This window comes from Lampris incognitus, chromosome 13 (assembly GCF_029633865.1).
Source record: "Lampris incognitus isolate fLamInc1 chromosome 13, fLamInc1.hap2, whole genome shotgun sequence".
Taxonomy (NCBI): domain Eukaryota; kingdom Metazoa; phylum Chordata; class Actinopteri; order Lampriformes; family Lampridae; genus Lampris; species Lampris incognitus.
Window position 1 is genome coordinate 27,823,423 of NC_079223.1, and position 26,690 is coordinate 27,850,112.

The 26,690-nt window shown below is 43.6% G+C and overlaps 1 protein-coding gene across 1 annotated transcript in view; it reads right to left on the reverse strand.

Moving 5' to 3' along the window:
* LOC130122493 (KH domain-containing RNA-binding protein QKI) overlaps positions 1-26,690 on the reverse strand; it is a 105,092-nt gene that overhangs the window by 40,645 nt on the left and 37,757 nt on the right. The window contains exon 4 of the mRNA XM_056291426.1: positions 9,904-10,047. Within this exon, the coding sequence (XP_056147401.1) occupies positions 9,904-10,047 (144 nt within the window). The remainder of the gene's footprint in view (positions 1-9,903; positions 10,048-26,690) is intronic.

The window sequence follows — 26,690 nt, forward strand, 5'->3', positions numbered from 1 at the left end:
CAGTCTGTCATAGGGCATCAACACAATGATAGACTCATGTGTCAGATACAACACAGTCTGATGCATACAAATACTCTGCTATGTACTACTATGTACTACTCATACTGCATACTAACAGCACTACATGCTGTTTAAGTTGTACTGTTCAATTGAAACATGTTAAGCATGCATCACAAAGCCATCACACTATTCTGGGTCAACCTCCATTAGATGATATACATGTGACAGTTATTAGATGTTATATTTTTATGTTTTAACTGCCTGCCCTTCCAACTGTGCCCCAACACCACCTCTATATGATATACATAAATTACCCCATTTGACATTAACTTGTTATATTTCAAATGTATGTTATTTCAACAGTGCCCTGGCCCTTTAAATCCTTGCTTTTTCAAAACAAGTCCCAACCCCTACTCCATTGGTTGTAATGTTTTCTATCCCACCACTGGTTGCTGTGCATTGTAACTATCTACCCCATTGGTTGTAATATTTCAAATGTTTTCTGTCCTCTCATTGGCTGCTGTCCACCGAAATTAGGGGCGTGACGTGGGGCAACGTAATATTTATTGACTGTGTCTTCTTTGTTGTTTAATCACATTGGCAGCTAATGAGTGCACGACGCATGAAACAAGCTTGTACTGAAATTAATTAAAAAAATTTTCCTACATCTATCTTAATATAATAATATAAGTGCTCATGTGGGCAATGACGGAGAAACCTGGAGCGGCATGATTGGGAGGAACGGCCTCCCCGATCTGAACCTGAGTGGCGCCTTGTTATCGGACCTCTGTGCGAGTCATGGATTGGCCACAACAAACACCATGTTCGAACATAAGGTAGTTCATAAGTGTACTTGGTACCAGAACACCTTAGGCTGAAGATCGATGATAGACTTTTTGGTCCTATCATCAGATCTGCAGCCGTATGTTTTGGACATTCAGGTGAAGACAGGAGCAGAGCTGTCAACTGATCACCACATTACATTACAATACAGTCATTTAGCCGATGCTTTTATCCAAAGCGACTTACAATAAGTGCATTTAACGTAGGAAATCAGGAGAACTACTGGTCATCAGTGGTCATAAGTGCATCTAAACAAGCATCTAAGAGCAAAAACCAGTGCTAAAGTAAAAGCGCAAGAAAGAGAGTTTTTTTTAAACAAGTGAATACAATAAGTGCTGTTAACAAGGCTAATCCCTCTAATTAGCCAGGCAGCTAATTAAAGATCCAAGTGTTAATTAAAGAGCAGCACACCTTTCTGACTGAGGTTCACCACACAACTTAAGTCACTCTCTACAATCATTTCAGAGTTAAACCAAATATATAGAAACACTGCAGTGCTAGATTATGTGTGTGCGTTTACATTACATTACAGTCATTTAGCCAACGCTTTTATCCAAAGTGACTTACAATAAGTGCATTTAACGTAGGACATCGGGAGAACTACTAGTCATCAGAGGTCATAAGTGCATCTAAACAAGCATCTAAGAGCAAAACCAGTGCTAAAGTAAAAGCACAAGAAAGATTTTTTTTTTAAATGAGTGAATACAATAAGTGCTGTTAACAAGGCTAAGAACAAGTAACAGGGTAGTAGTTTTTGAAGAGGTGAGTTTTCAACGTGCGTCGAAAGATGGGCAGCGATTCTGCTGTCCTGACATCAGTGGGGAGTTCATTCCACCACTGTGGGGCCAGGACAGAAAAGAGCCGTGACCGGGTCGATCGGCAGCAGGGGCCTCTGAGCGACGGGGCAACCAGGTGTCCCGAGGCAGCAGAGTGAAGTGGTTGGGTGGGGATGTAAGGCTTGACCATGGCCTGGAGATAGGAAGGAGCTGTTCCTTTCACTGCCCTGTAGGCTAGCACCAGAGTCTTAAACTGGATTTGAGCAGCTACTGGGAGCCAGTGTAGGGACATGAGAAGGGGAGTTGTGTGGGAGAACTTAGGGCGGTTGAACACCAGACGAGCTGCAGCTTTCTGAACAAGCTCCAGAGGTCTGATGGCCAACACTGGGGTGCCAGCAAGGAGGGAGTTGCCGTAGTCCAGCCGGGAGATGACCAGAGCCTGGATTGAGCACCTGTGCCATCTCGTCGGTGAGGAATGGGTGAATCCTCCTGATGTTATAGAGGAGAAATCTGCAGGAGCGAGCAACTGATGCAACGTTTGCATCAAACGACAGTTGGTCGTCCAGGATCACACCCAGATTCCTTGCAGTCCAAGTTGGCCTCACCACGGTGTTGTCAATGGTGATGGCCAGGTCTCGGTGCGGGCAACCTTTCCCCAGGTGGAACATCAGCTATGTCTTGTCCAGATTGAGCTTCAGGGGGTGTCGCGCCATCCACTCCCAGACGTCAGTCAAGCACGCAGCAATGCGTGTCTCTACTTGTGTGTCAGAGGGAGGAAAGGACAAGATCAGCTGGGTGTCATCGGCATAACAATGGTCATGCGAGTGAATAACAGAACCCAGGGATGTGGTGTACAGGGAGAAAAGGAGAGGACCCAGAACCGAACCCTGTGGAACGCCTGTAGTCAGTCTGCGAGGCTCCGACACAGATCCCCTCAATGTCACCTGGTAGGAGCGACCCGTCAGGTAGGATGCAAACATTGAGAGTGCAGAGCCTGTGACACCCAGCCCCTCGAGGGTAGAGAGGAGGATCTGGTGGTTCACTGTGTCGAACGCAGCTGACAGGTCCAGGAGTATAAGGACAGAGCAATTCTGTCACTGCAAGGAGGGCTGTCTCTGTCGAGTGACCCACCCTGAACCCAGACTGGCTGGGGTCCAGGAGGTTGTTCTGGTGGAGGTACAAAGAAAGTTGGTTAAAGACAACATGTTCGAAAGTTTTGGATAGAAAGGGTAGAAGGGAAACCGGTCTGTAGTTTTTTTTAATAAATATATTTCTGATTTTTCCCTCTTTCTCCCAATTTAGTGGCCAATCAATCCCTATTTTAGTTCAAACACCCACCCTCGTACTACATGCGTTCGCCAACTGCATCTCTCTGGCCGGCAGTCTCGAAGGAGATTCCTCGCCACTTTCGTGACAACGCGACTCCAGGCCGAACCGCGGCTTTTTCCGACACACACAGAGACGCATTCATGTGATGAACACAAGCCGACTCCGCCCTCCTCCCGAAGACAACGTTGCCAATTATTGCTGCTCCATCGAGTCCGGCTATAGTCGGATCTGACAAGACCGGTGCGCGAACCCCAGTCCCCAGTGGGCAACTGCATCAACACAAAGCTGATGCTTCGACTGCTACACCACTGCGGACCAGGGTCTGTAGTTTTTGATGTCAGAAGGGTTAGGTGATGATTTCTTCATGTCGGCTGCATGGGAAAAAAATCAAGTGTTTGCATGTATTGATTGATTTTATTCCTATGCCCACCACAGTGAGTGAGGTGGATCTGCCTGTAGTGAAACAGACAAGCTCACAGACAGACTGGGAGCCTTGATCAGTCAATGTAGATCCAGTTACTAAATTTAAAACATACGTATACAGTGGGATATTTATGTGATTTAAACAGCTGTCTGTGCAGATTAAACTTCACTAAACACGACAAAAAATAGGCTCGAAGCGTAAAAAAAGGTGGGGTTAGTGTGGATTGATACATTTAATAAAATGGAAGCGTATCTTTTCCATGAGACGTGCAAATGACAGACATCAAAGACGCTTTCTAAACACGCAGTCGTTAGACTTTGATATATAGCTAATAGGCTAAAGGTAGCTATAGGCAGGTGATGCATTGAGTGGCGGCGTGCACAGACGCAGCGGCTTTGTGCTCCTCTTACTGGTGAGTCTTGTTATTATTCTTGTTATCAATATTGACTATTATCACCTCCCTAGTCAAGGAAATGAGGGCAAACATTCACTACAGTTGCCAAGAACTTTTAAAGATTGGCACGGACTTTACAGAACACTATTTCAACGTGAAAACAATACCGCAGGAGATTCACAGACCAACGGGTCTAACGTGGATCCCTATCTCCGGGGGGAGGTGATGCAGATGGCGTAACAAAAGTGAGGTAAGCGAGCTGGTTTGCTAGCTCACCTAAGGGTTGCGCTATACAAAACTCATCTCCCTAGTGTTTTTCTCGCGAATGTAAGGTCACTCGCCAACAAAATGGATGAGCTCAAACTGAGTATCGCTACACAGAGAACTACAAAGGACTGTTATGTTCTGATTTTCACGGAGACTTGGCTGAATCACAACATACCAGTTGCCCCAGTTGGGCTAGCAGGCGGCTCGCTGACAGAACATCTGACTCTGGTAAGAAATCAGGCGGTGGACTTTGTGCTTACATAAATGAAACATGGTGCATGAATACAACCATAATCGATAAATTCTGCTCTCTGGACCTGGAATATCTAATGCTTAAGTGCCGACCGTTTCCCTTGCACAGGGAATATACAGTTGTTGTCATGGCATTATACATACCATCCATTATCCATTATCCAAGCCGCTTATCCCAATCGGGTTCGTGGGGATGCTGGAGCCTGTCCCAGCAGTCATTGGGCGCCAGGCGTAGACACACCCTGGACAGACCGCCAGTCCTTCACAGGGCCCTATTTCAGCAGCTCAGATATATTCTGTATTTCAAAATTCAATACCTCTCCCAGATCTTAAATCTCCTCACTAGATTTGATGGTTTTGGTTGGTGTTCAGTATTATTTATGTTGATAGTCAAATAGGTTGATAGTCAGCCCACAGTAAATATGTTGTGTTACTCTAGAGATAATTATTCTTCATGATAAGAAACAATGCAATATTTGAGATTACTGAAGGTTCGAAACCATGCAAAAATGTGATGTGAACATATAGTGTATTGATACTGCTCAACAATATATTTCCATCATTTTCCTAACTTTTCCGCAATTTCTAAGCTTTAGGATTTAATTTCCCAAATTCTTTTTCTATACATCTCCAGACACATACCACCACAGGCTAATGCTAAGCTAGCATTTGGACACATGCGCGGTGCCATCAGTAAACAACAGAACACTGATGGAGTTTTCATCACTGCTGGGGACTTCAACCAAACGAACCTCAGAAATGTCCAATGGCGATGAGCTTTCAATCAGTCAATCAATCAAGTTGTGAAATGAAAATGGATGAAAGAAATGGAAACAGAAATGTGCTTCTCAGATTCTATCAACATGTCAAATGCACAACTGGGGGAAAAACACCTTAGATCAGGGCCATACCCCACCCCCACATTGGACAGTCAGACCACCTCTCTTTGTTTCTTGTCTGAGCACACAAAGCCCTTGTTATCAGTGCTAAGCTGACCAGCAGGACAGTTAAAGTTTGGCCTGAGGGAGTCATCTCTCCAGGACTGTTTTGAACACACAGAATGGAGTATATTTGCCGATCAGACAGACCTGGAGGGGTACACCTCATCTGTATTGCCATACATTAACTACTACATGGACAATGTCACTGTTAGCAAAAGGAACTGAGTGTACCCAAATAGGAAACCATGGATAAACAGCAAAGTAAAATGGCTGCTCAGGGCAAGAGACACGACTTTTAAATCAGGAGACACTTCAGCCAACAGTGTCGCCAGAATGAACCTTAAGAGAGGTATCAGATCTGCAAAACACAGCTGCAAACTACGGATAGAGGAGGGCTTCAACAGTAACTCCAACCCATGGAGGATGTGGCAAGGCATCCAGCCCATCACAGATTACAAAATGGTAAATAAAAACAACACTACCAACACTGCGGTGGAACTTAACGTCTTTGCTTGGTTTGACAAAGAAAATAACCAACTGCCAGTCGCTTTCAAACTGTTGGGAGAGACACAAACCTGTGTTCTACACACTCCAGAGGTGCAGCGGACCCTCCACAACATAAACACAGGGAAAGCAGCGGGGCCTGATGGTGTACAAGGGCATGTACTCTAGGCGTGTGCTGACCAGCTAGCAGAGGTATTCTCACACATTTTCAACCTCTCTCTATCCTTATGCGCAGTCCCCGCATGCCCCAAATCCAGCACCATTGTGTCCATTCCCAAAATACCTGTGGTAACCTGTCCCAATGACTGTCGGCCAGTCACTCAACCCTGTCATTTCAAAATGCATTGAATGACTGGTACTCACTCACATCAAAGACACTGTCCCAACTGATCTAGAGCAACACCAGTTTGCCTGCCGGGCAAACGGATCGACTAAGGACACTATCTGTGCGGGTCTAAGTACAGCCCTCTCTCACCTGGAAAGACCCAACACCTATGTCAGGATGCTCTTTGTTAATTACAGCTCAGTGTTTAACACCATCATATCAAACAAGCTGGTCGACAAACTCCACAAACTAGGACTAACTCCCTCCTTACTAACTGGATACTGGACTTCTGAATCAACAGCCCCCCCTCAGGCTGTAATACCGGGCAAGCACACACCCTTCACCCTCATCCTGAGCACCGGCGTCCCCCAGGGTTGTGTGCTGAGCCCCCTCCTTTATGCACTGTTTACACATGACTGCCGACCCATCCACAACTCAAACACTATTGTTAAGTTTGCGGATGATACGACAGTCATCGGGCTCATATCAGACAATGATGAAGCGGCATACAGGGAGGAGGTTCAGAACCTGACAACATGGTAGGCTAACCACAACCTGGTCTTAAACACCAAAAAGACCAAGGAGATTATCGTCGATTTCAGGACCTTCAAGAAGATCACACACAGTCCTGTTCACATCAACACAGAAGCTGTGGAGAGTCCCCAGCTCCAGGTTCCTGGGAGTCACCATCATAGAGGACCTCTCCTGGGCTGACAACTCAGCAGTGGTGAGTAAGGCACAACAATGCCTTTATTTTCTGAGGAGGCTAAGGAGAGCCAACCTCCCCCAAAAGCTGCTTGTCAACTTTTATAGATGCTCCATCGAGAGCATCCTAATGAACTGTATGACAACCTGGTAAAGCAGCTACACCAAAGCTGACAAAAAAGCTCTCCAGCATGTTGTGGAAACAGCACAAGATATTGTTGGCATTGAGCTGCCTTCACTATAACATTTTCACAGCACTCGCTGTATGAGGAGGGCTAAGAACACCATAAAAAGATATTACACACCCTGGAAACCAACTGTTTCAGCCCCTCCCATCAGGTAGGTGCTTCAGATAAACCCCCACACACACCAAGAGGCTGAAAAACAGCTTCTTTCTAAAAGCTGAAAAGCTGTGGCTCTAACAAACTCAGACATCTCCTCAGTCCGGCGAGACTGATGCTTGCACAATGACAATAAAGTTCTTGAATCTTGAATTAATTATCCATCCATCCATCCATCCATCCATCCATCCTCCAATATCCAAGCCGCTTATCCCAATTGGGGTCGCAGGATGCTGGAGTCTAACCCAGCAGTCATTAGGTGGCAGGTGGGAAGACACCCTGGACAGGCTGCCAGTCCATCACAGGACCGATATATTCACACCTACATGAACCAACATGCTAACATAACACAACGCCATCAACGCCAACATGCTAACAGGCCACTAATAGGTGATGGAGAGACAGTCTGGATTTCTCAACAACCGTTCATCTGATCGACTTCATACTTGGCAGTGCACTGTGGGTCTGGATGGTCTCGTGCTTGTTTACAGGTACATCTCTAAGAATTAAAATATTGTGGAAAAGTTCATTATTTTCCGCAATTTAATTCAAAAAGTTAAACTTTCATATATTCTAGATTCATTACACATAAAGTGAAATATGTCAAGCCTTTTTGTTTTAATCTTGATGATTACGGCTTACAGCTCATGAAAATCAAAAATCTAGTATCTCAAAATATTAGAATATTACATAAGACCAATCAAAAAAATAATTTATAATACAGAAATGTCGACCTTCTGAAAAGTATGTTGATTTATGCACTCAATACTTGGTCGGGGCTCCTTTTGCACGAATTACTGCATCAATGTGGCGTGGCATGGAGGCACTGCTGAGGTGTTATGGAAGCCCAGGTTGCTTTGATAGCGGCCTTCAGCTCATCTGCATTGTTGGGTCTGGTGTCTCTCATCTTCCTCTGCAATATTTTGAGATGCTGGATTTTTGATTTTCATGAGCTGTAAGCCATATCATCAAGATTAAAACAAAAAAGGCTTCACATATTTCACTTTATGTGTAATGAATCTAGACTATATGAAAGTTTCACTTTTAGAATTAAATTACGGAAAATAATGAACTTTTCCACATTATTCTAATTTTTTGAGATGCACCTGTATATTGCCACTGGTCCCTTCAAAAAAGGAATCGTCCCGTATTTTAGAAGGACACGATGCGTTCCTTGCTGAACCGATACAGAGGGTGATTTGTTCCGTATTCTCACAACCAGAGAAGGGAGAAGTACGCAGGCAGTGTCTCCGTATTTCTTCCTTCTCTCTCACCTCAACACTGCGGAGGTTTACAAGAGCAGTTTCCCCAGGGTACCAGGGGCACATGACCCAAGTCCTGAAATTGTACATTTATTATTAAATCAAATAGTATAATTTTGTTAAGAAATAAAAACGACATTTGTACAATAGTACATTGTTATGTTCACTGAATTTATTTTGTGTGTTATTTTGTTTGCCAATAAAGCCCTTAACTGAAACATGATGTAGCTACATGTGTGTTTTCTAGAGACATATTACTCTGACAGGTCTACTTATTATAGGCAGGTGTCTAGCCAGCTGTATATTTCCCTTTACATGAACCTTTCAAGGCTGGGACATTCTGAACTAATACCACACTGTGTGTGCATCCATAGAATCTGGGAAAAAAAATTTTTTTTTTAAAACCAGCCTTTTCCATTGGGGGGGGGGGGGTCATGGGATCTGGGTAGGTGGTGGTGGGAGCCAAGATGGGATAGGGTTATGTGTCCCTTATTTCTCTGAGCTAAAGGAGACAACCCTACTGACAGGCTGCCCAGATGTGTCTCTGTGGCTCCTTCTTTTACTCTGGCTTGCATGTAGGGTGACCAGATGCCAACAAACCAAATTTGGGACAAATAGTGTGGGCATACGGAGACACTGCCTGCATCTGGGACAATATCGGACACGTATGGACATAACCTATACTTTAATATGGAATCCATAGGCCTACTGCCTGCATTTATTTCATGATGTTCTTCATGACAGTTCAATTTTGTTGATTAAAAAACATTGTGGATACTCTTAATTCATGTAGCAGGCCTAGCAGATCAATCTATCAAACTAAAACAGCATTGTCTGTTTGCCTTTCTGCTGTATGTTTTGATGTTTAAAAGCTTGGTGTCCCCATTGTCCTCTCTAAGGTTACACTGTTTTGTTGTCTTACAAAATGCACTTAAATAAAAGCCATGTTATTGATATCTTTTCTTTTGTGTTTTTTCATATTTGGCATTACGGTAATCCAACAATAACAAAGTAACCAGATTACATTACTTTAATATTGTGATACTTAGTTATATTGTGATACTTAAAAGTTAATGAATACATTTTCAACAGGTAATTTGTAATTGTGACGGATTGCACTTGCAAGGTAACTCTCCCAGCCCTGTATGTACTACTACAGCAGTAGTATGAGTATTTGAATATAACCATTGACTTAGACTAGTGACCACCATTCATCATGATCTTTTTCTTCTATATTATATTAATCATCATGAAAAAAGGGAAGAGCTCTAAGTATCAGCCTAGACCTGCATCTCTGACCATGACATTGTAACGCTGTCACCATCTAAAGGCATGAAAATTCATTCAAACTCCTACTTCACAAGTTTACTTTCCAACAGCAGAGAGGGTGAAATGTTGCTGTTTCATTGGCTCGGGAGTACAGTGTGACGCAGTTTGCTCATCATTGGGGATTGGTTTACAGCACAAAGGGAAATTGTGCTTGTAGGCCATACTGAGGGGAAACAAGCCCCTCTGACAGTCTGAACAGGAAGTGACTCACCGCTGGGATCAGGAGCTTGTTGACCTCCTCGACAGCCCGTTTGAGTTTGACTTCAGCCCGGTTCTGAGCATCTTCCACTGTGATCAGCACATGGAGGTCCTCATTGAGATGCTCCCAGTTTGGCTTTCCTCGATTCTGTTCCTCCTGAGAGAGAGAGAGAGAGAGAGAGAGAGAGAGAGAGAGAGAAGGAGAGAGAGAGAGAGAGAGAGAGAGAGAGAGAGAGAGAGAGAGAGAGAGAGAGAGAGAGAGAGAGAGAGAGAGAGAGAGAGACAGTGAGGAGGATTATGAGACAATGGGCCTCTGGGCATGGACATGTAAAAGCCCCCCCGGCAGGGCAGATCCACTGACTTGCAGCCAACAGCACAATAACTAAATTCGCCTGTACCTCAAAAGAATTTCCAGGACACATACACACAATTAACGCCAAGAGCATATTAACTGAGGCATACATTCAACTGCAGTTTCCTTCAGTTTTTCAGTAGAACTTTTGGGGCTCTGTTATTTACATGAATGACTAAGCCCTTTGACTATGCAACAAGAAATGTAAAGTTAATAACAGCAACTTCACACAGAGGATCTGGTTTAGGGGCCCCCTGAGCCCTTAGGCCCCTGGTCCTGGCCTGGTACGCCGTTTGGTAATACACCTATGGTCAGGATATGATACCTCTGGCCATTGACTGGGATCATTAATCCACTCCAATATTCAACTAAAAGGACACTGACCACCAATACCACTAAGTTTATCTAAATACTGGTATACCCTCTGATATAGCCTCTGGCCAGACTACTATACCCGAGGTTAAAGTGGGCTAGCCTGCTTTATACCCCAGGTATATTATGGGCTAGTCCAGTTTATATTCCTGGGTTATTATTTAGGCTAGGCTATTTCATACAGTCCATAAGCAAGTCAATAAATTTGTTTAAGAATTCACGACCCTGGTCACTGATAAGGGTGTCCATGCAACCTAGTCAACATACAACAGAGTAAAGGAACTCTGCCATTGACTTTGCGCTCTTGTCCGGGATAACTGTGGCTTCAGACCACTTGGAGAAATGGTCAGTTATGGCGATGATGTACTTGTTACCACTTGCAGTTTCTTGAAGAGGGCCGATAATGTCAATCCCAACCAGACTCCAGATCTTGGCAGGTACAGGTATGGGGTTGAGTGACGGAGCTTCTTTGCTGACTTTGGGATTACTGACGAAACACTTTGGACTTGCTTTCACATATTCTTGTACATCATTCTTCATGCCCCTGCAGTAATATTGCTGAGATACTTTACTGTAGGTTTTATCTCTGCCAAAGTGCCCTCCTGTAGCTGAACCGTCATGACAGGCTTTCAGAATGTTGGGCACACAGGTTTTGAAAAGAGCCTCCTTATCTCCATGGAAGAGAGTTCGACCGCCAGCACGAAATGGCTTTGCTGTTTGTCGAAACTGAGACTTTGCATTCACACGCTGGGCAGGATCCAGGTCATCGATATGCTGAGGATACTTTCAGACACAGCTGGAGTAGAAGTTCAAAATCTGGTTGTACAGGTTATCGTCCATGATGGATTTTTGCTTGAAAAAAAGAAGAATAAAATTGAATCCACATGTAGGCACCCAAAACTTCACACTTCCCCTTGTCCTTCCTCCCTTCTTTATTTTCTTCCTTCTGTTTGTTATTCCTACAAAACACATTGTATCATTGTAATTATTTAATTACACAACCCAGCCACTGAGGATGCACAAGCCAGTGCATTCTTAGTGCCGGTCCCAATCCCGGATAAATGGGGAAGGTTGCGTCAGGAAGGGCATCCGGCGTAAAATCTTTGCCAAATCAAATATGCGGATCATAAATAAAATTTACATACCGGATCGGTCGAAGCCTGGGTTACCAGCGACCGCCACCGGTACTGTTAACCAGCAGGGTGCCAGTGTAAACTATGCTACTGCTGGGCGAAGGAGAAGGAGATGGGGAAGGCATGTCCAGAGGCAGTGAGAGAGGGGGAAGGGTAGGAGCGTGGAGGTGAGAGTTGGAACTTTGAATGTTGGCACTATGACTGGTAGAGGGAGAGAGCTGGCTGATATGATGGAAAGAAGAAAGGTAGGCATTCTGTGTGTACAAGAGCCCAGGTGGAAGGGGAATAAGGCCAGGAGTATCGGCGGTGGGTTCAAACTCTTGTACCATGGTGCGAATGGGAGGAGAAATGGGGTCGGGGTAATTCTGAAGGAAGAGTATGTCAAGAGTTTACTGGAGGTGAAGAGAGTGTCAGACAGAGTGATGAGTATGAAGCTGGAAATTGAAAGTGTATTGCTGAATGTTATCAGCACATATGCCCCGCAAGTTGGGTGTGAGATGGAAGAGAAAGAAGAATTCTGGAGTGAGTTGGATGACGTTGTGGAGAGTGTACCCAAGGAGGAGAGAGTGGTGATTGGAGCGAACTTCAATGGACATGTTGGTGAAGGGAAGAGGTGATGAGGAGGTGATGGGTAGGTATGGTGTCAAGGACAGAATGTCGAAGGACAGATGGTGGTGGATTTTGCGAAAAGGATGAAAATGGCTGTGGTGCATACATGTTTCAAGAAGAGAGAAGAACACAAGGAAGGATGGTGCACATAGGTGGACTATATCTTATATAGAATGCACGATCTAAAAGGGATTGGAGTTTGCAAGGTGGTGACAGGGGAGACTGTAGCTAGGCAGCATCAGATGGTGGTCTGTGGGATGACTTTGGAGACCAAGAAGAGGAAGCGAGTGAAGGCAGAGCCGAAGATTAAATGGTGGAAGTTGAAGAAGGAAGACTGTTGTGTGGAGTTCAGGGAGGAGTTAAGACAGGCGCTGGGTGGTAGTGAAGAGTTGCCGTATGGCTGGGCAGGCACTGCAGAAATAGTGAGGGAGACAGCTAGGAAGGCATTTGGTGTGTCATCAGGACAGAGGAAGGAAGACAAGGAGACTTGGTGATGGAATGAGGAAGTACATCAAATTATACAGAGGAAGAGGTTGGCAAAGAAGAAGTGGGATAGTCTGGAGAAAGTAGACAGCAGTATGAGGAGATGCAGCATAAAGCGAAGAGAGAGGTGGCAAAGGAAAACGAAAAGGCGTATGGTGAGTTGTATGACAGGTTAGACACTAAGGAAGGAGAAAAGGACTTGTACTGATTGGCTAAACAGAGGGACCAAGCTGGGAAGGATGTGCAGCAAGTTAGGGCGATCAGAGATAGAGATGGAAATGTGCTGACAAGCGAGGAGAGTGTGCTGAGAAGGTGGAACGAGTACTTTGAGGGGCTGATGAATGAAGAAAATTAGAGATAGAAGGTTGGATGATGTGGGGATAGTGAATCAGGAAGTGCAGTGGATTAGCAAGGAGGAAGTGAGGGAAGCTATGAAGAGGATGAAGAGTGGAAAGGCAGTTGATTCTGATGACATACTTGTGGAGACATGGAGACGTTTAAGGGAGATGGCAGTGGCATTTTTAACTAGATTGTTTAACACAATCTTGGAAAGCGAGAGGACACCTGAGGAGTGGAGAAGAAGCATATTGGTACCGATTTTCAAGAACAAGGGCAATGTGCAGAACTGTAACAACTACAAAGGTATAAAGTTGATCAGCCACAGCATGAAGAGGAAGGAAGACAAGGAGACTTGGTCGTGGAATGAGGAAATACAGCAAATTATACAGAGGAAGAGGTTGGCAAAGAAGAAGTGGGATAGTCAGAGAGATGAAGAAAGTAGACAGGAGTACAAGGAGATGCAGCATAAAGTGACGAGAGAGGTGGCAAAGGAAAAGGCGTATGGTGAGTTGTATGACAGGTTAGACACTAAGGAAGGAGAAAAGCACTTGTACCAATCGGCTAGTCAGAGGGACCGAGCTGCGAAAGATGTGCAGCAAGTTAGGGCGATTAAGGATAGAGATGGAAATATGCTGACAAGGGATGAGAGTGTGTTGAGAAGGTGGAAGGAGTATTTTGAGGGGCTGAGAGAGAGAGACAATTGGATGATGCAGGGATAGTGAATCAGGAAGTGCAGTGGATTAGCAAGGAGGAAGTGAGGGAAGCTATGAAGAGTGGAAAGGCAGTTGGTCCTGATGACATACCTGTGGTGGCATGGAGATGTTTAGGAGAGATGGCAGTGGGCTTTTTAACTAGGTTTTTTAACACAATCTTGGAAAGTGAGAGGATGCCTGGGGAGTTGAGAAGAAGCACACTGGTACCAATTTTCAAGAATAAGGGTGATGTGCAGAACTGTAGCAACTACAGAGGTATAAAGTTGATCAGCCACAGCATGAAGTTATGGGAAAGAGTAATAGAAGCTAGGTTAAGAGGAGAGGTGACGATTAGTGAGCAGCAGTATGGTTTCATGCCACGAAAGAGCACCACAGATGCGATGTTTGCTTTGAGAATTTTGACCGAGAAGTATAGAGAAGGCTAGAAGGAGTTACATTGTGTCTTTGTAGATTTAGAGAAAGCATAGAACAGGGTGCCGAGAGAGGAGGTGTGGTATTTTATGAGGAAGTCGGTAGTTGCAGAGAAGTATGTGGGAGTGATGCAGGATATGTATGAGGGAAGTGTGACAATGGTGAGGTGTGCGGTTGGAATGACAGATGGGTTCAAGGTGGAGGTGGAATTACATTAAGGATTGGCTCTGAGTCCTTTCTTGTTTGCAATGATAATGGACAGGTTGATGGACCAGATCAGGCATGAGTCTATGTGGACGATGATGTTTTTCGGATGATGATGTTTTTCGGATGACATTGTGATCTGTAGCGAGAGTAGGGTGCAGGTTGAGGAGAGCCTGGAGAGGTGGGGGTATGCAGTGGAGAGAAGAGGAATGAAAGCCAGTAGGAGCAAGACGGAATACCTATGCATGAGGGAGGACAGCAGAATGGTAAGGATGCAAGGAGTAGAGGTGATGAAGGCATATGAGTTTAAATACTTGGGGTCAGCTGTCCAAAGTAACGGAGTGTGCAGGGAGCGCTCCTTAATGTTGATGAAAAGGTACTTGCTAAAGTCCGTGCAGGTAGCATTGAGAATATTTTGCCCTCTATAATTTCCATTGAACCAACAGGATTTATTAAAAAACGTCATTCCTTCAAAAACATACAGAGGCTTATTAACATCATATCTCTCGATGCAAAAAAAAAAAACCTTTGCTCAAGTTGAGGGGAGCAATCTGTTCTTCACATTAGAGCAATTTGGGTTCGGAGAGAAATTTACGTACTGGATATGCTTACTGTATGCTTCCGCACAGGTCTGCGTATGCACCAACAATCAGTGATCACAATTCTTTCCCCTCTCATGTGGGACATGTCCAAGACACCCAATTTCCCCCCTCCTTTTTGCCATTGTTATTGAACCTCTATCAATTGCTCTTAAAACTAATAAGTTGTTTTCAGGTATCAGAAGAGGTGGTGTCGGCCGCTCTGATGGCCGATCGGAATAAATCTCCATTCTTGCAATCCACTCGTCATGTGGCTGGGAGGTTTGTATCCCAGACTCGCCGTAACCGGTCATGGCCAGAGCGTCCACGGGGTACGGCATTCATTAGGCCACCCTTACCCGAGGGATAGTGGGTGTAGATCAGTGTAGTGTTCAGGGACTCGCCGTTCTCCAGCGACCCCTCTGGCCCATCCGGGCGCCTGCAGCCAAGCAACTGAAAGCATTCTCCCCATGTCTCCTTCGCGGCCTGAAGGTAATGCAATCCATGCGAGGCTTCAGCATGTAAAATAGTGAGAACAGCCGACACAAGTTTGAAGGAAGCTGATGTTACGACTATCTCCTTCCTGTGGAAACGTGAGCCAGGGGAGTTATTCGACAATAGTTCCGGCCATATGCCATTGGGTTAATCGGGTGGGATAAGGGGAAAAACAAGAAATAAATTTAATTTAAAAAAAAGAGGTGGTGTCGAGCACAAAGTATCCTTGTACGCATATGACCTACTTCTTTACGTTTCCGATCCAACAAGTTCCATTCTGCATATTTTAGCCACTCTCCAATCCTTTAGTAACTTCTCTGGTTACAAACTAAATATACAGAAAAGTGAATGCTTTCCTATTAATCAATTGGCCCAGGAAATACCCCAGTCTAGTAATCCCTTCAAATTATCTAGCACCAGGTTTAAATACTAAGGAATAAATATTACTACTTCCATCCACTCTCTATGTGAGGAAAATCTTATGGCTCTAACAACAAAGGTGAAAAACCGATCTGCAGAGATGGAACAGCCTACCCCTCTCCTTAGCAGGCACAGTACAATCCATTAAAATGAACATGCTGCCCAGATACTTTGTTTAATGCCTACCTATTTTTTTTTACCTAAAAATTTCTTTTGTCAATTGGATTTAATAATTTTAAATTTTATATGGGGGGGGGGTAAATCCCAAGATTCGTAAATCGTAAATCTCTGCTCCAGAGGGGGAGGTTACAGGGGGGACTTGGTCAACCAAATTTTCAATTATATTACTGGGCCGCTAACATGCATAAAATTGCACTCTGGATCTCAGACACTGATGATAACTGTCTTGTATATACAACCTTTTATCAGCAGCGACTCCCCCTGCTCTGCATAAGATCATGACAGGTTAAGAGACTGAACTGGGTATCACTTTGTCCGATGATAGGTGGGACACTGCGATACGTGCAATACACTCATCCTCCTCTTGTGTGAGGATTAGCCTCATTCAATTCAGAGTCCTTCATAGGATCCATTTTAGTAAAGCAAGATTATCGAAGATTTACCCAAACCTCTCTGATATTTGGGACAGATGCTCTCAGGCACCAGCAGACTTGATTCATATGTTCTGGTCATGCCCGAGTTTGATGGAATGCTGGAGGTCTTTCTTTGACCTTATATCAGAGATTTTGGAACTGAATCTGGGCCCACCACCTCAGGTTGCTATCTTTGGTGTCCCTGAGAAGGGAGTTAAAATGACTGCTAAACAAATTAATCTAATCTCCTTTGCCTCTTTAATTGCCCGTCATTGTATTGTCCTCTTATGGAAAAAATTGCTCAACCCCCTCAAACACGTCCTGGTTACGGGACTTAATGTCATTTCTGAAATTAGAAAAAAATCAAATTTGCTGTCCGGGGCTCAGCTGAAAACTTTTACAAACACTGGCAGCCTCTTATCTCTCATTTTGAAACGATGCACTCTATCCCATTGGACTAGAGCAGTGGATGTATGATTTGGTTTAGATAACTGTGTATTGTTCTGGGATTTGCTTGTGCATACATATACATATAGTGTGTGTATAGGTACATTGGGCATGTGTTTATGTTGATAGGCATATGTGCAGGTATAACAATGTGCGGGTACATACATCTTGGACCGTGGCCTCGTGGGGTGCAGGTGGTGTTTGAGGGCAGATGGACATGTTGTGATTTGGTGTTTTACCAATTGTCCATAACTTTCTTTTTTTTCTCTTTTTTATGTTATACAAGTGTTTGTTATCTTTGCATATTTAATTGACTCATTTATTATTATTATTGCTGTTGTTGTGGTTGTTTGTGATGTTAGCTAGTAGAGGGAGAAATTGGTCTTCCCTTTTTATATATATAGTATATTTTTTTCTTTGTATTGTATGTTTTTGTTGAGTTGCATGGGTTGGGTGGGGAAAAGAAACTATGAAAAATGGTGACCTGTAACCCTTCTTGACATGTAGCAGGACAAACTGAATGAAGAACAGCGTCAAGCGCTGTGTAATATTTTTTTGTTGGCCTTTCACAAAGCAAAACATGCACGCCCGATGCGTTCATATGAGGAGGATATTGCGCTTTTGAAGAGGCTTGGAGTTCATGTCGGGAGTGCATATCATTCACGAGAAGTGGGGACCCACATCATGCAGAGCATCGCACAGACAAATCAGTTCAGAATTGAGTGAAAAATTGAAGGCAGCTGAATTTTGGGCCATGCTCTTTGACGGATCAGATGACATAACACAAGGGGAGCAGGAAATTGTATACATTGTGTATGTGTCTAGCTATGGAGAGTTTACCTCAGATTTTCTTGGATTAATTAATTTGGGTGTGAACCAAGCAGCACAGGACATAGTGAACAGACTGGAGCAGCTTTTCCATACTTGTGGTTTAGGGGATCAGTGGGAGACGAAGTTGGTCTCGGTTTGTACAGACGGCGCAGCAGTCAGCTTTGGAGTTTGCAATGGGGTCATTCCCAAATTGCATCAGATGGTGGCGATCGGGGATTCCCTTGTGTATTTTCTGTGTACTACCACACCCTTTAGAACCGCACAAAGTGAGCTGATCGCATGGTACCATACGGTAAGACATTTAATTGCTCCTTTGTCAAGTTGTTGAGCTTTTATTTACAGAGAGGGGGCACAAAAGAACAGAACAACTAAAGAAGATATGTGATGAGAATGGCATTGCCTTTGTGAAACTAGGAAAGTTTCACAATATCAGATGGTCTGCATGGAGGCAAGAGACTCTGTTGAAAATATGGAGGCTATTACCTGCCATTCAAGTTCAAGTGGCTACAAGTGATGACAGTGACCTAAAACATATCTGCACAGAGTGTTTTCAGTGTTTCCTAGCCAACATGCTTGACACTGGAAACATTTTACAGTTCACCTCCCTCAGGTTCCAGCAAGATAAACTGACTACTGGTGAATGAAAAGATGAGCTCATGGTAGCTGCTGAGCAGCTGACACTATTGCTTGACAGTAAAGGCAAGTACAGGAAAGAGACTGTTTCAAATGCTGATGCTGACAGGGACAAGGCTGGTGTACTGAGAGGTCTAATTCATGAGTTTGAAAGTAGATATGAATCCCTTAAGTCATGTGATCAATTTTTAATTTTTGATCCTTCACCTTGGCCTCAAGAAACGCAAAATCCCCCCATTTTTGGCAATACAACACTTGCTAACATCCTCCAGAAATATGAGGCCAGCTTGTCTGTTGACAGAGACTCCACTGTAAGAGAATGGAAGCATTTAAAGCAAGCAAGAAAATGTTTGGCATCCTCCTCTGTGTATGACTTGGTCAACACAGTGAAGATAAGTAATCCAGATAGTTACTCCAACATTCATAAAGTCCTTCTGTTGTCCCTTACACTGCCCTTGAGCAGTGCTGCATGTGAGAGGGGATTTTCACATCTCAATACAATAAAAAGCAAGTACAGATCCCACCTGTCAAGACTCTCTCCTCTCATCCCTGATGCACCACTTGTCTAAGATGACAAGAGACTTTTTGACCAGAAGTCAGCTGTTGACTTATGGATGCAAACAGCTAATCACAGACTCAACCAGCGAGAAAGAAGTAGGCCTACATCTTCATCTGCCATGTTTGAAAGAGAGGAAGACAGTGAGGAGCGCAGTCAGGAGGGTAGTGATGATGACAGCTTGTAGGACAACCGTGCCGTGTAAAGATTGAGTACCAAGCAACATCTTCAGGTGCTCCCTTGAGAACCAGACCAAAAAAGTTAGGTGCACCCCTGATAATGTTCCTTTTTCAGGTATGCCATGTGTTAGTACTAAGTCTTTAGATGGTTCAAAATACTGCAGCTAGAATCCCAACTAAAACTAGAAAATTTGACGATATTACACCAATTCTTGCCTCCCTTCATTGGCTTCCTATCCACGTTAGATCAGGCTTCAAGGTGCGTCTGCTGACTGACTGTTGACTACAAAATCCTAAATGGACTTTCCCCATCATACCTGTCTGATCTCCCTAAATTGTATATTCCATCTCGAGCTCTTTGCTCTCAAAATACAGGGCTCCTGTGTGTACCCAAAGTTACAAAGAAGTCAGCAGGCGGCAGGCCACTTTTCTATAAGCCCTGTTCTTATGGAATAACCTGCCTGCTGCTGTCAGACACTCAAGAGTCTGTTGAGTCCTTTAAATCCAAAATTAAAACTCATCTTTTTGCCTTAATCTACAATTAGTTGCCTTTAGAGTAATTCATGACCTGTACTCCATGGCGGGTTGGTTTCTGTCTCAGTGAATTCACCAAGCCCTGTCCTGCTGACGAGATTAGAAAGTATAGATTATCACAACTGTTCTCTCTCACGTCTTTCTCTCTGAATAACGTCTTTTCCTGTCTCTTATCCAGTATATGTGAATGGTGGGATGTGAGTATGCACATGTAGTCTGTCCTCCTGCCAAGTCTACATGGTGACGGTGGTTGTGTGGCTCCGGTCTTGGGCTGTTCCGGTGGCATCTGGACACTGCTTGGCATCCTCTTCATCGTATTTTTCATATAGCTTATAATTCCATTATAATTCTGTTATCCTCTTTCAGTATTGTATTCTATAAATTGTGTTTTATTTTGTACACACAACATCCATTGCACGTCTGTCCGTCTTGGGGGAGACGTCCCTCCTCTGTTGTGCTCCCTGATGTTTCTTCCTATTTTTTCTCCCTGTTAAAGGTTTTTTTTTGGGGAAGTGTTCCTTATCTGATGTGAGGATCTAAGGACAGGATGTTGCACTGCTGTAAAGCCCACTGAGGCAAATTTGTAATTTGTGATATTGGGCTATTAAATTAAACTGACTTGATTTGTATTGTGTTAGTCTGTTAAAGGTACCGTTTGTGTACCACGTGTATCAGTATGTACTGTGGTACCATGTTAGTCTGTTAGAGGTACTGTTGTCTGTGTGCCATGTGTATCAGTATGTACTGTGGTAGTATGTTAGTCTGTTAGAGGTACTGCTGTCTGTATACCATGTGTATCAGTATGTACGGTAGTCTGAACTGGATTATGCCAGGCCAGGCATAACAAACTTACTGATTATCTAATCAATGGAATTTTTACTAAAACAACATTCTGTGATGCATCTCTAAAATGGAAAGTTTAACATTTTGGTTTCATTTTGTAGTAAATTCAAACAATTTTGAGGAAGTTATGGTTGAAAAATGATTTTGACCTTTTCTCATGACCTTGACCTGATTACCTCAAAATTGATAACAGGTCATCAAGAGAACATCACCCATCTTTTCTGAAAACTTCAGCTCATCTGCTGCAGCTGTTTTCCCTACAGATCAACAAACAAATGGCACTGAAAAAGTATTGTGTGTGTGTTTGTGTGTGGGGGGTGCTCTCTGTGTAATAGTTAATAACATTAGACACCTGCCTCACTAACCTCTGACATATGAGACTGAAATATCAGCAGGACGCCAACATAATCCAGATGGTGGAAAGTGAAGGAGAGAGGAGGAGGAAGTAAAGAAGAAGAGTGAAGGGAGAGAAGAGTAGTAATTAATCACAGAAAAGTGTGAGGGTAAAGACCAGGAGAGAGAGAAAGAGAGCGATGTGAGACTTTTTATTGTTTTTGGAACGCATCCCCTACTCTCTCTCTCTCTCACACACACACACACACACACACACACACACACACACACACACACACACACACACACACACACACACACACAGATATACTCCTTTCTTATCCTGTGGAGTGCAGGGTCAGGAGGTCACATGGCCCAGTAGGGTTATGTGATCCAGAGCGGGACTGGCCATGTTATTCTTCATGGGCAGTTGTGGAGTGAACTGGGTTGATCTGGATTGATCTGTACTGGGCCGGTCTAGGGGCCCGGTGGGGTTCTCTGGGGCCCCATTCCATTCCAGAACCTCATCTTTCCCCACTAACAGATGGACCACTGTCTTCCAGGAATGAACAAACACCATCCACCTGAGCAAACACTCATCCCGTCAGTCATGACGTCTGTTCTCTCCTTCAGAGATGCAATCACAGTAACAGCCCAAGAACCTCCATCATCTCTACATTGCCACAGCTACCAGACAGTTGACAGAGAGAGGGCCAAAGGTCAGACCTACAGAGGGAATCATGATTGTTCCTCTATCATTAATACAGTGGAAATGACGATATTCCGATAAACCATGGAATCAGTCCTATACTAACGTTGTTTTAATAATCTGATATTTTGAACAGTCTGCTTAAAGTGAGCATTTTTGCATTTTGGTCTTTCTTACATTGAAATTAAAAAAATTCTTCAGCCAAGATAATTCAGGAAATCTAATGTTAAGATGTTAAATCATTTGTCATTTGCACAAACACACAGGTTAACCCATTAACAATATTAATCTATAGATTAATTTTTGTTATACCATGATAACGGAGAATACTTGTCTCTGATTGGCTTGGAGGTGTGCGTTAAAACCGTGTAATGTACCTGAAGTTCGGCTATAACACGCTACATGCTATGTAACCCTAGCAAGACAATGAATCAGTAGCAAGCCCGGTAAACATCCAAAGCGTTAGGTTTGCGGCTAACTTTTGCTTCATAACTTCTGAATTCAGTCCAAAACATTCAACAACAACAACAAAAAATTACTTTGGTAAGTGACCATGGTATAAACAGGGCATCCATGACAATGTGTGTTTAAGGATTTCAACACACGGTTGTGTAGTGTATTTAGATGTACTCAACCCCGTCATCAGCTCGGTTTTGGTAGTGAGTGGTAGACTGATGCTAACTGTACAATAGGACAGCATGCTGTGTAAAATAATCTGTCTATCATTTAAGATTCCACTATATTTTCATACAGTAAGTAAATGTCTTGATTCAGAACAATAAAACAATTTACAACAAGTCCGTCTTCCAGACACTTGACTTTAGACCAAAAGTCAGCATGGACAAACACACAGGGGAAAATTAACCACAGCAAAAGTTAGCAACAAACACACAGACCAAGAAGGAAACGAGGGAACAATTGTATGATCGTGGGTTGGAGTCATGGCTGGACTAGTAATCTGGCATACCAGGCATTTTCCCGGTGGGCACCTTGGGGCCAATAGAATAGAAATTTTTAATATTCATATTTTAACAACCAGCCAACAAAGCAGGGGCAGCGGCCCATTGGTTCATTTTCTATAATGACACTAGGCTGGCCCAATAATATTTCTTACTGGGCCAGCCCCACCCTTCCCCCTCTGTCCTCTGTTTCACGTGTCAAATGCCATGGCTCAGAGCCAAACATCTGTTGATGAAGGAGGGTGTCTTTGTCACTAGTCAAGATAGATATGAAAAAATGAAAGAAGGGGGGAGTGGATAAGTTGTGGGCCAAAAAAATTGAGAATCTAGATGCACATGCTGTCAAAGGTGCAAAAATCGCAGATGTGTTTGCTGCAGGGTCCCAGAAAGTTGAATCAGTTTGTCTGGACACAAAGTTTGGTGGGAGAGACGTTTCATCGCTCATCTAAGTGACTTCGTCAGTCTCAGCCGACCACAGGTATCCCCAACCCTATGAACAGCACAGTTGCATTACGACCGAAACCGGTGATTGGTTACATATATGGATGCACCGATACCACTTTTTTTCAGACCAAGTACAAGTACTTACATTTGAGTACTTGCCGATACCAAGTACCAATATGAGTACTTAATAATGCCATTACACTTCTTACAATTACTTTGAAAATGTGTTTTATTTTCATCAGACATTGTTCATTCTCTGACTGTAACAAACTGTCGTTACTGACATTTGAACATTCAGCTATACGTTTGTCTTAAACATGGTGTTGCCACACATTTCACTAAAATATAACCACACTTTTTAGTGTAACAAATTGCCGTTACTGACATTTTAACATTCAACTGCATGTTTCAACTGTTATTTCCACCGCCTGCGGGTTGTCTCTAGACATTTTCTCGCTTCTCCAGTGTTTGCTGCAAAGTTGGTTGCACTGTTTCCCGCTGCTATTAGCAAACGCCTTGAACTCGGCGTCGTGTTCGTTCTTCAGTTGTTTCATCAAACACAAAGCATCGGCTTTGTGTTGATGCAGTTGCCCACTGGGGACCGGGGTTTGCGCCTCGGTCTCGTCAGATCCGACTATGGCCGGACTCGATGAAGCAGCAATAATTGGCAATGATGTCTTCGGGAGGGGGGCGGAGTCGGCTTGTCTTCGTCCCATGAATGCATCTCTGGGTGTGTCGGAAAAAGCAGTGGTTCGGCCTGGATTCACCTTGTCACGAAAGTGGCGAGGCGTCTCCTTCGAGACTGCCGGCCGGAGAGATACAGTTGGCGAACGCATGCAGTACAAGGGTGGGTGTTTGAATTAGAATAGGGATTGATTGGCCACTTAATTTTGCTGAGCATAATTTGCAGTCGGCTTTACTTTTGTCCCCGTCGTTTACTTTGAAATAGCTCCACACGGCTGACATTGCTCCTCCTCCACCGCCTACCTGCTCAACTGAGAGGTGAATGTAATGCTGCTGTAAAGTGGTATCGGGTGTTGTTGTATCGGAGCAGTTTTATGATTACGAGTACGAGTACACGCGCACAGTATCGGACCGATACCCGATGCTGGTATCGGTGCATCCAAATTGCTGGGCAATTTTCTTATGAAACTGATCACTGGTTTTGGCATTGAGCATGCATTGCATGTATCAAGACATTTTGCTGCAGCAGCTGCAGCAGTAGCTTCAACATCTACGGTGACAGCAGTACCCGCTATTATGCAATAACAGGTGGAAGGCGGAGAGGTGGCTGGCCATGGCCAATGCCAGGCAAAGGAGCAGGCGTGTGACAGGGAAGCTGAGGAACAGAGTGAGCAGGAGGGGAGTGTAGTTAAAGCAGTAAGCGGGGACTAGCCTGCAGGGAAGAAACAGGTACGCTGATAATAAAATAACGTAATCGTAATCTACTCATATATTTTCGGAATGTGTGTGTGTGTGTGTGTGTGTGTGTGTGTGTGTGTGTGTGTTAGTTAGTGTAGATAGCGGGACCGAAAACTAAAGCATTTATGATCCTAATTCTTTTTGGAGGTGGTAGGTGTTGTCTCAGAGAGTAAGGGAAAAATCCCAGAAAATTAAAATTATGCGTAATTATGCATAAATTTGCAAAATGTGCATTTTTCTAAAAATGGCTAAAAAAACACTTTTCTCGGCATTTCAGATGATTCTGAGCATCTTTGATTTTTTCACCTATATAACGTTTTTTTTCTGGGACATGTTTTGGCATTATGCAAAATATATGCATTTTTGCAAAAATGCACTTATGATCTTAATTTTTTTGGGAGGTGGTAGGTATTGTTCCAGAGAGGACCAGAAAAATAGCAGAAAATTAAAATAATTATGCAAAATACACATTTTCTAAAAATGGCTAAAAACCACTTTTCTCGGCATTTCAGATGATTCTGAGCATTTGGGGAGAGGGAGTTGGAGTGGGGGGGGGGTTTAGGGGCAGGGGGAAGGCGGTTAGCTGGCAGTATGAAGAGGAGGGAGATTTAGATGGGTGGATAACCAAACCGCTACATTGTAGCGGGGTTCTTCTAGTGCTATCATAAAGTGAGACATTCCTTGTCTCACTGAGATGTGACTTTTTTCTTTTCTTTTCTTTTCTTTTATATGATGCTGGTCCTGTGGCTCCGTTCCTGGGCTGTTCCAGTGGCATCTGGACACACTACTTGGCATCCTCCTCATCATATTCTTCATACATTTTGTAATTCCATTATAATTCTGTTATCCTCTTTAAATGTTGCATTCTGTAAATTGTGTAAACACAACATCCATTGCATGCTGTCCGTCTTGGGAGAGAGATCACTCCTCTGTTGTGCTCCCTGAGGTTTCTTCCTATTTTTTTCTCCCTGTTAAAGGCTTTTTTTTAGGGAGTTGTTCCTTATCCAACGTGAGGGTCTAAGGACAGGATGTTGTGTTGCTGTAAAGCCCCTTGACGAAAATTGGGCTATACAAATAAAATTGACTTGACTTGATTTGACTTGAGTGTGAGCTACTGCTAGTGCACTCAGCCAGTCAATGCTAAATAGCATTGCATAAGCTATTTAGAATTGTTTTTGTAGCTTAGCATAGTTCCCTAATGCTGCTGCAACTTCAGCTGACTATTCTATTGTTAACTAGCTAACATTAGCGTTGGCTAAGCAGCGCGTGACCAAGGTCCATATTGTATCATAATATTATCAAATTATTAGGCTAAGGGTTTCCTTGATAAAGATGCACAAAAAGGCTTTATAATAGGTTACATATATGCCTGCTTATGTATTAGCCAAGTACAGGGAAAAAATAGTTTCCATTTCAAACAACAGGCAACAAAGTTGTCATATGTTTATTTTCCGGTATGTGGTAACTATTATAATATATATGGTATGGTGCCATTATTACAGTCTGTGGGGTAACGTAGGCCTACGGGGACTTCAAGGATGGTGTACTGGTGGGTGGTGTTAGACCGATTGTGTGTGTGTGTGTGTGTTGGGGGGGTCAGTCAAAAATGCCAGGCCCAGTTTTTTGTCCCAGTCCAGCTCTGGTTGGAGTCAGCAAGTTGGATTTACAAAGAAACCCGTTTGAAATAAGATGGAAATGTGCAGGCGACAAAGGACAAAAGAAACAAATTGAGGTAGTAAAGCTATGAAATGAAAGCGATTGTGTGTTCATATCTAAAGTATATTCAGTGTGTGTGTGTGTGTGTGTGTGTGTGTCCTGTCATGGACTCTTGCATGCAGGGATAGACTCCAGCCTCCCTGTATATCTCAATGAGGGTAACGTGGGAGTGGACAGTGGGTGAAAGAAGTTCGATATTGGCTTCAAATGAAGACAAACTGCTTGTCCTTATCATAGCTTTGAAAAGGAAGATGTGACATTAATTCATTCACTCAAAAACGTATGAAAAGCCTTTCCCACACTAGTTCACCGAGGCATGACCTACTGGACATGAAAGGAGGCTGTTAGTACAAATCCCAGAAACACCGCTGATGTTACCGACACCGAGCCAAGAACAATGTTTAAACATCTGGCTTGCTTGCTCACTCCGTGTGTGCGTGTGTGTGTGTGTGTGTGTGTGTGTGTGTGTGAGACAAAGAGAGACAGTGAAAG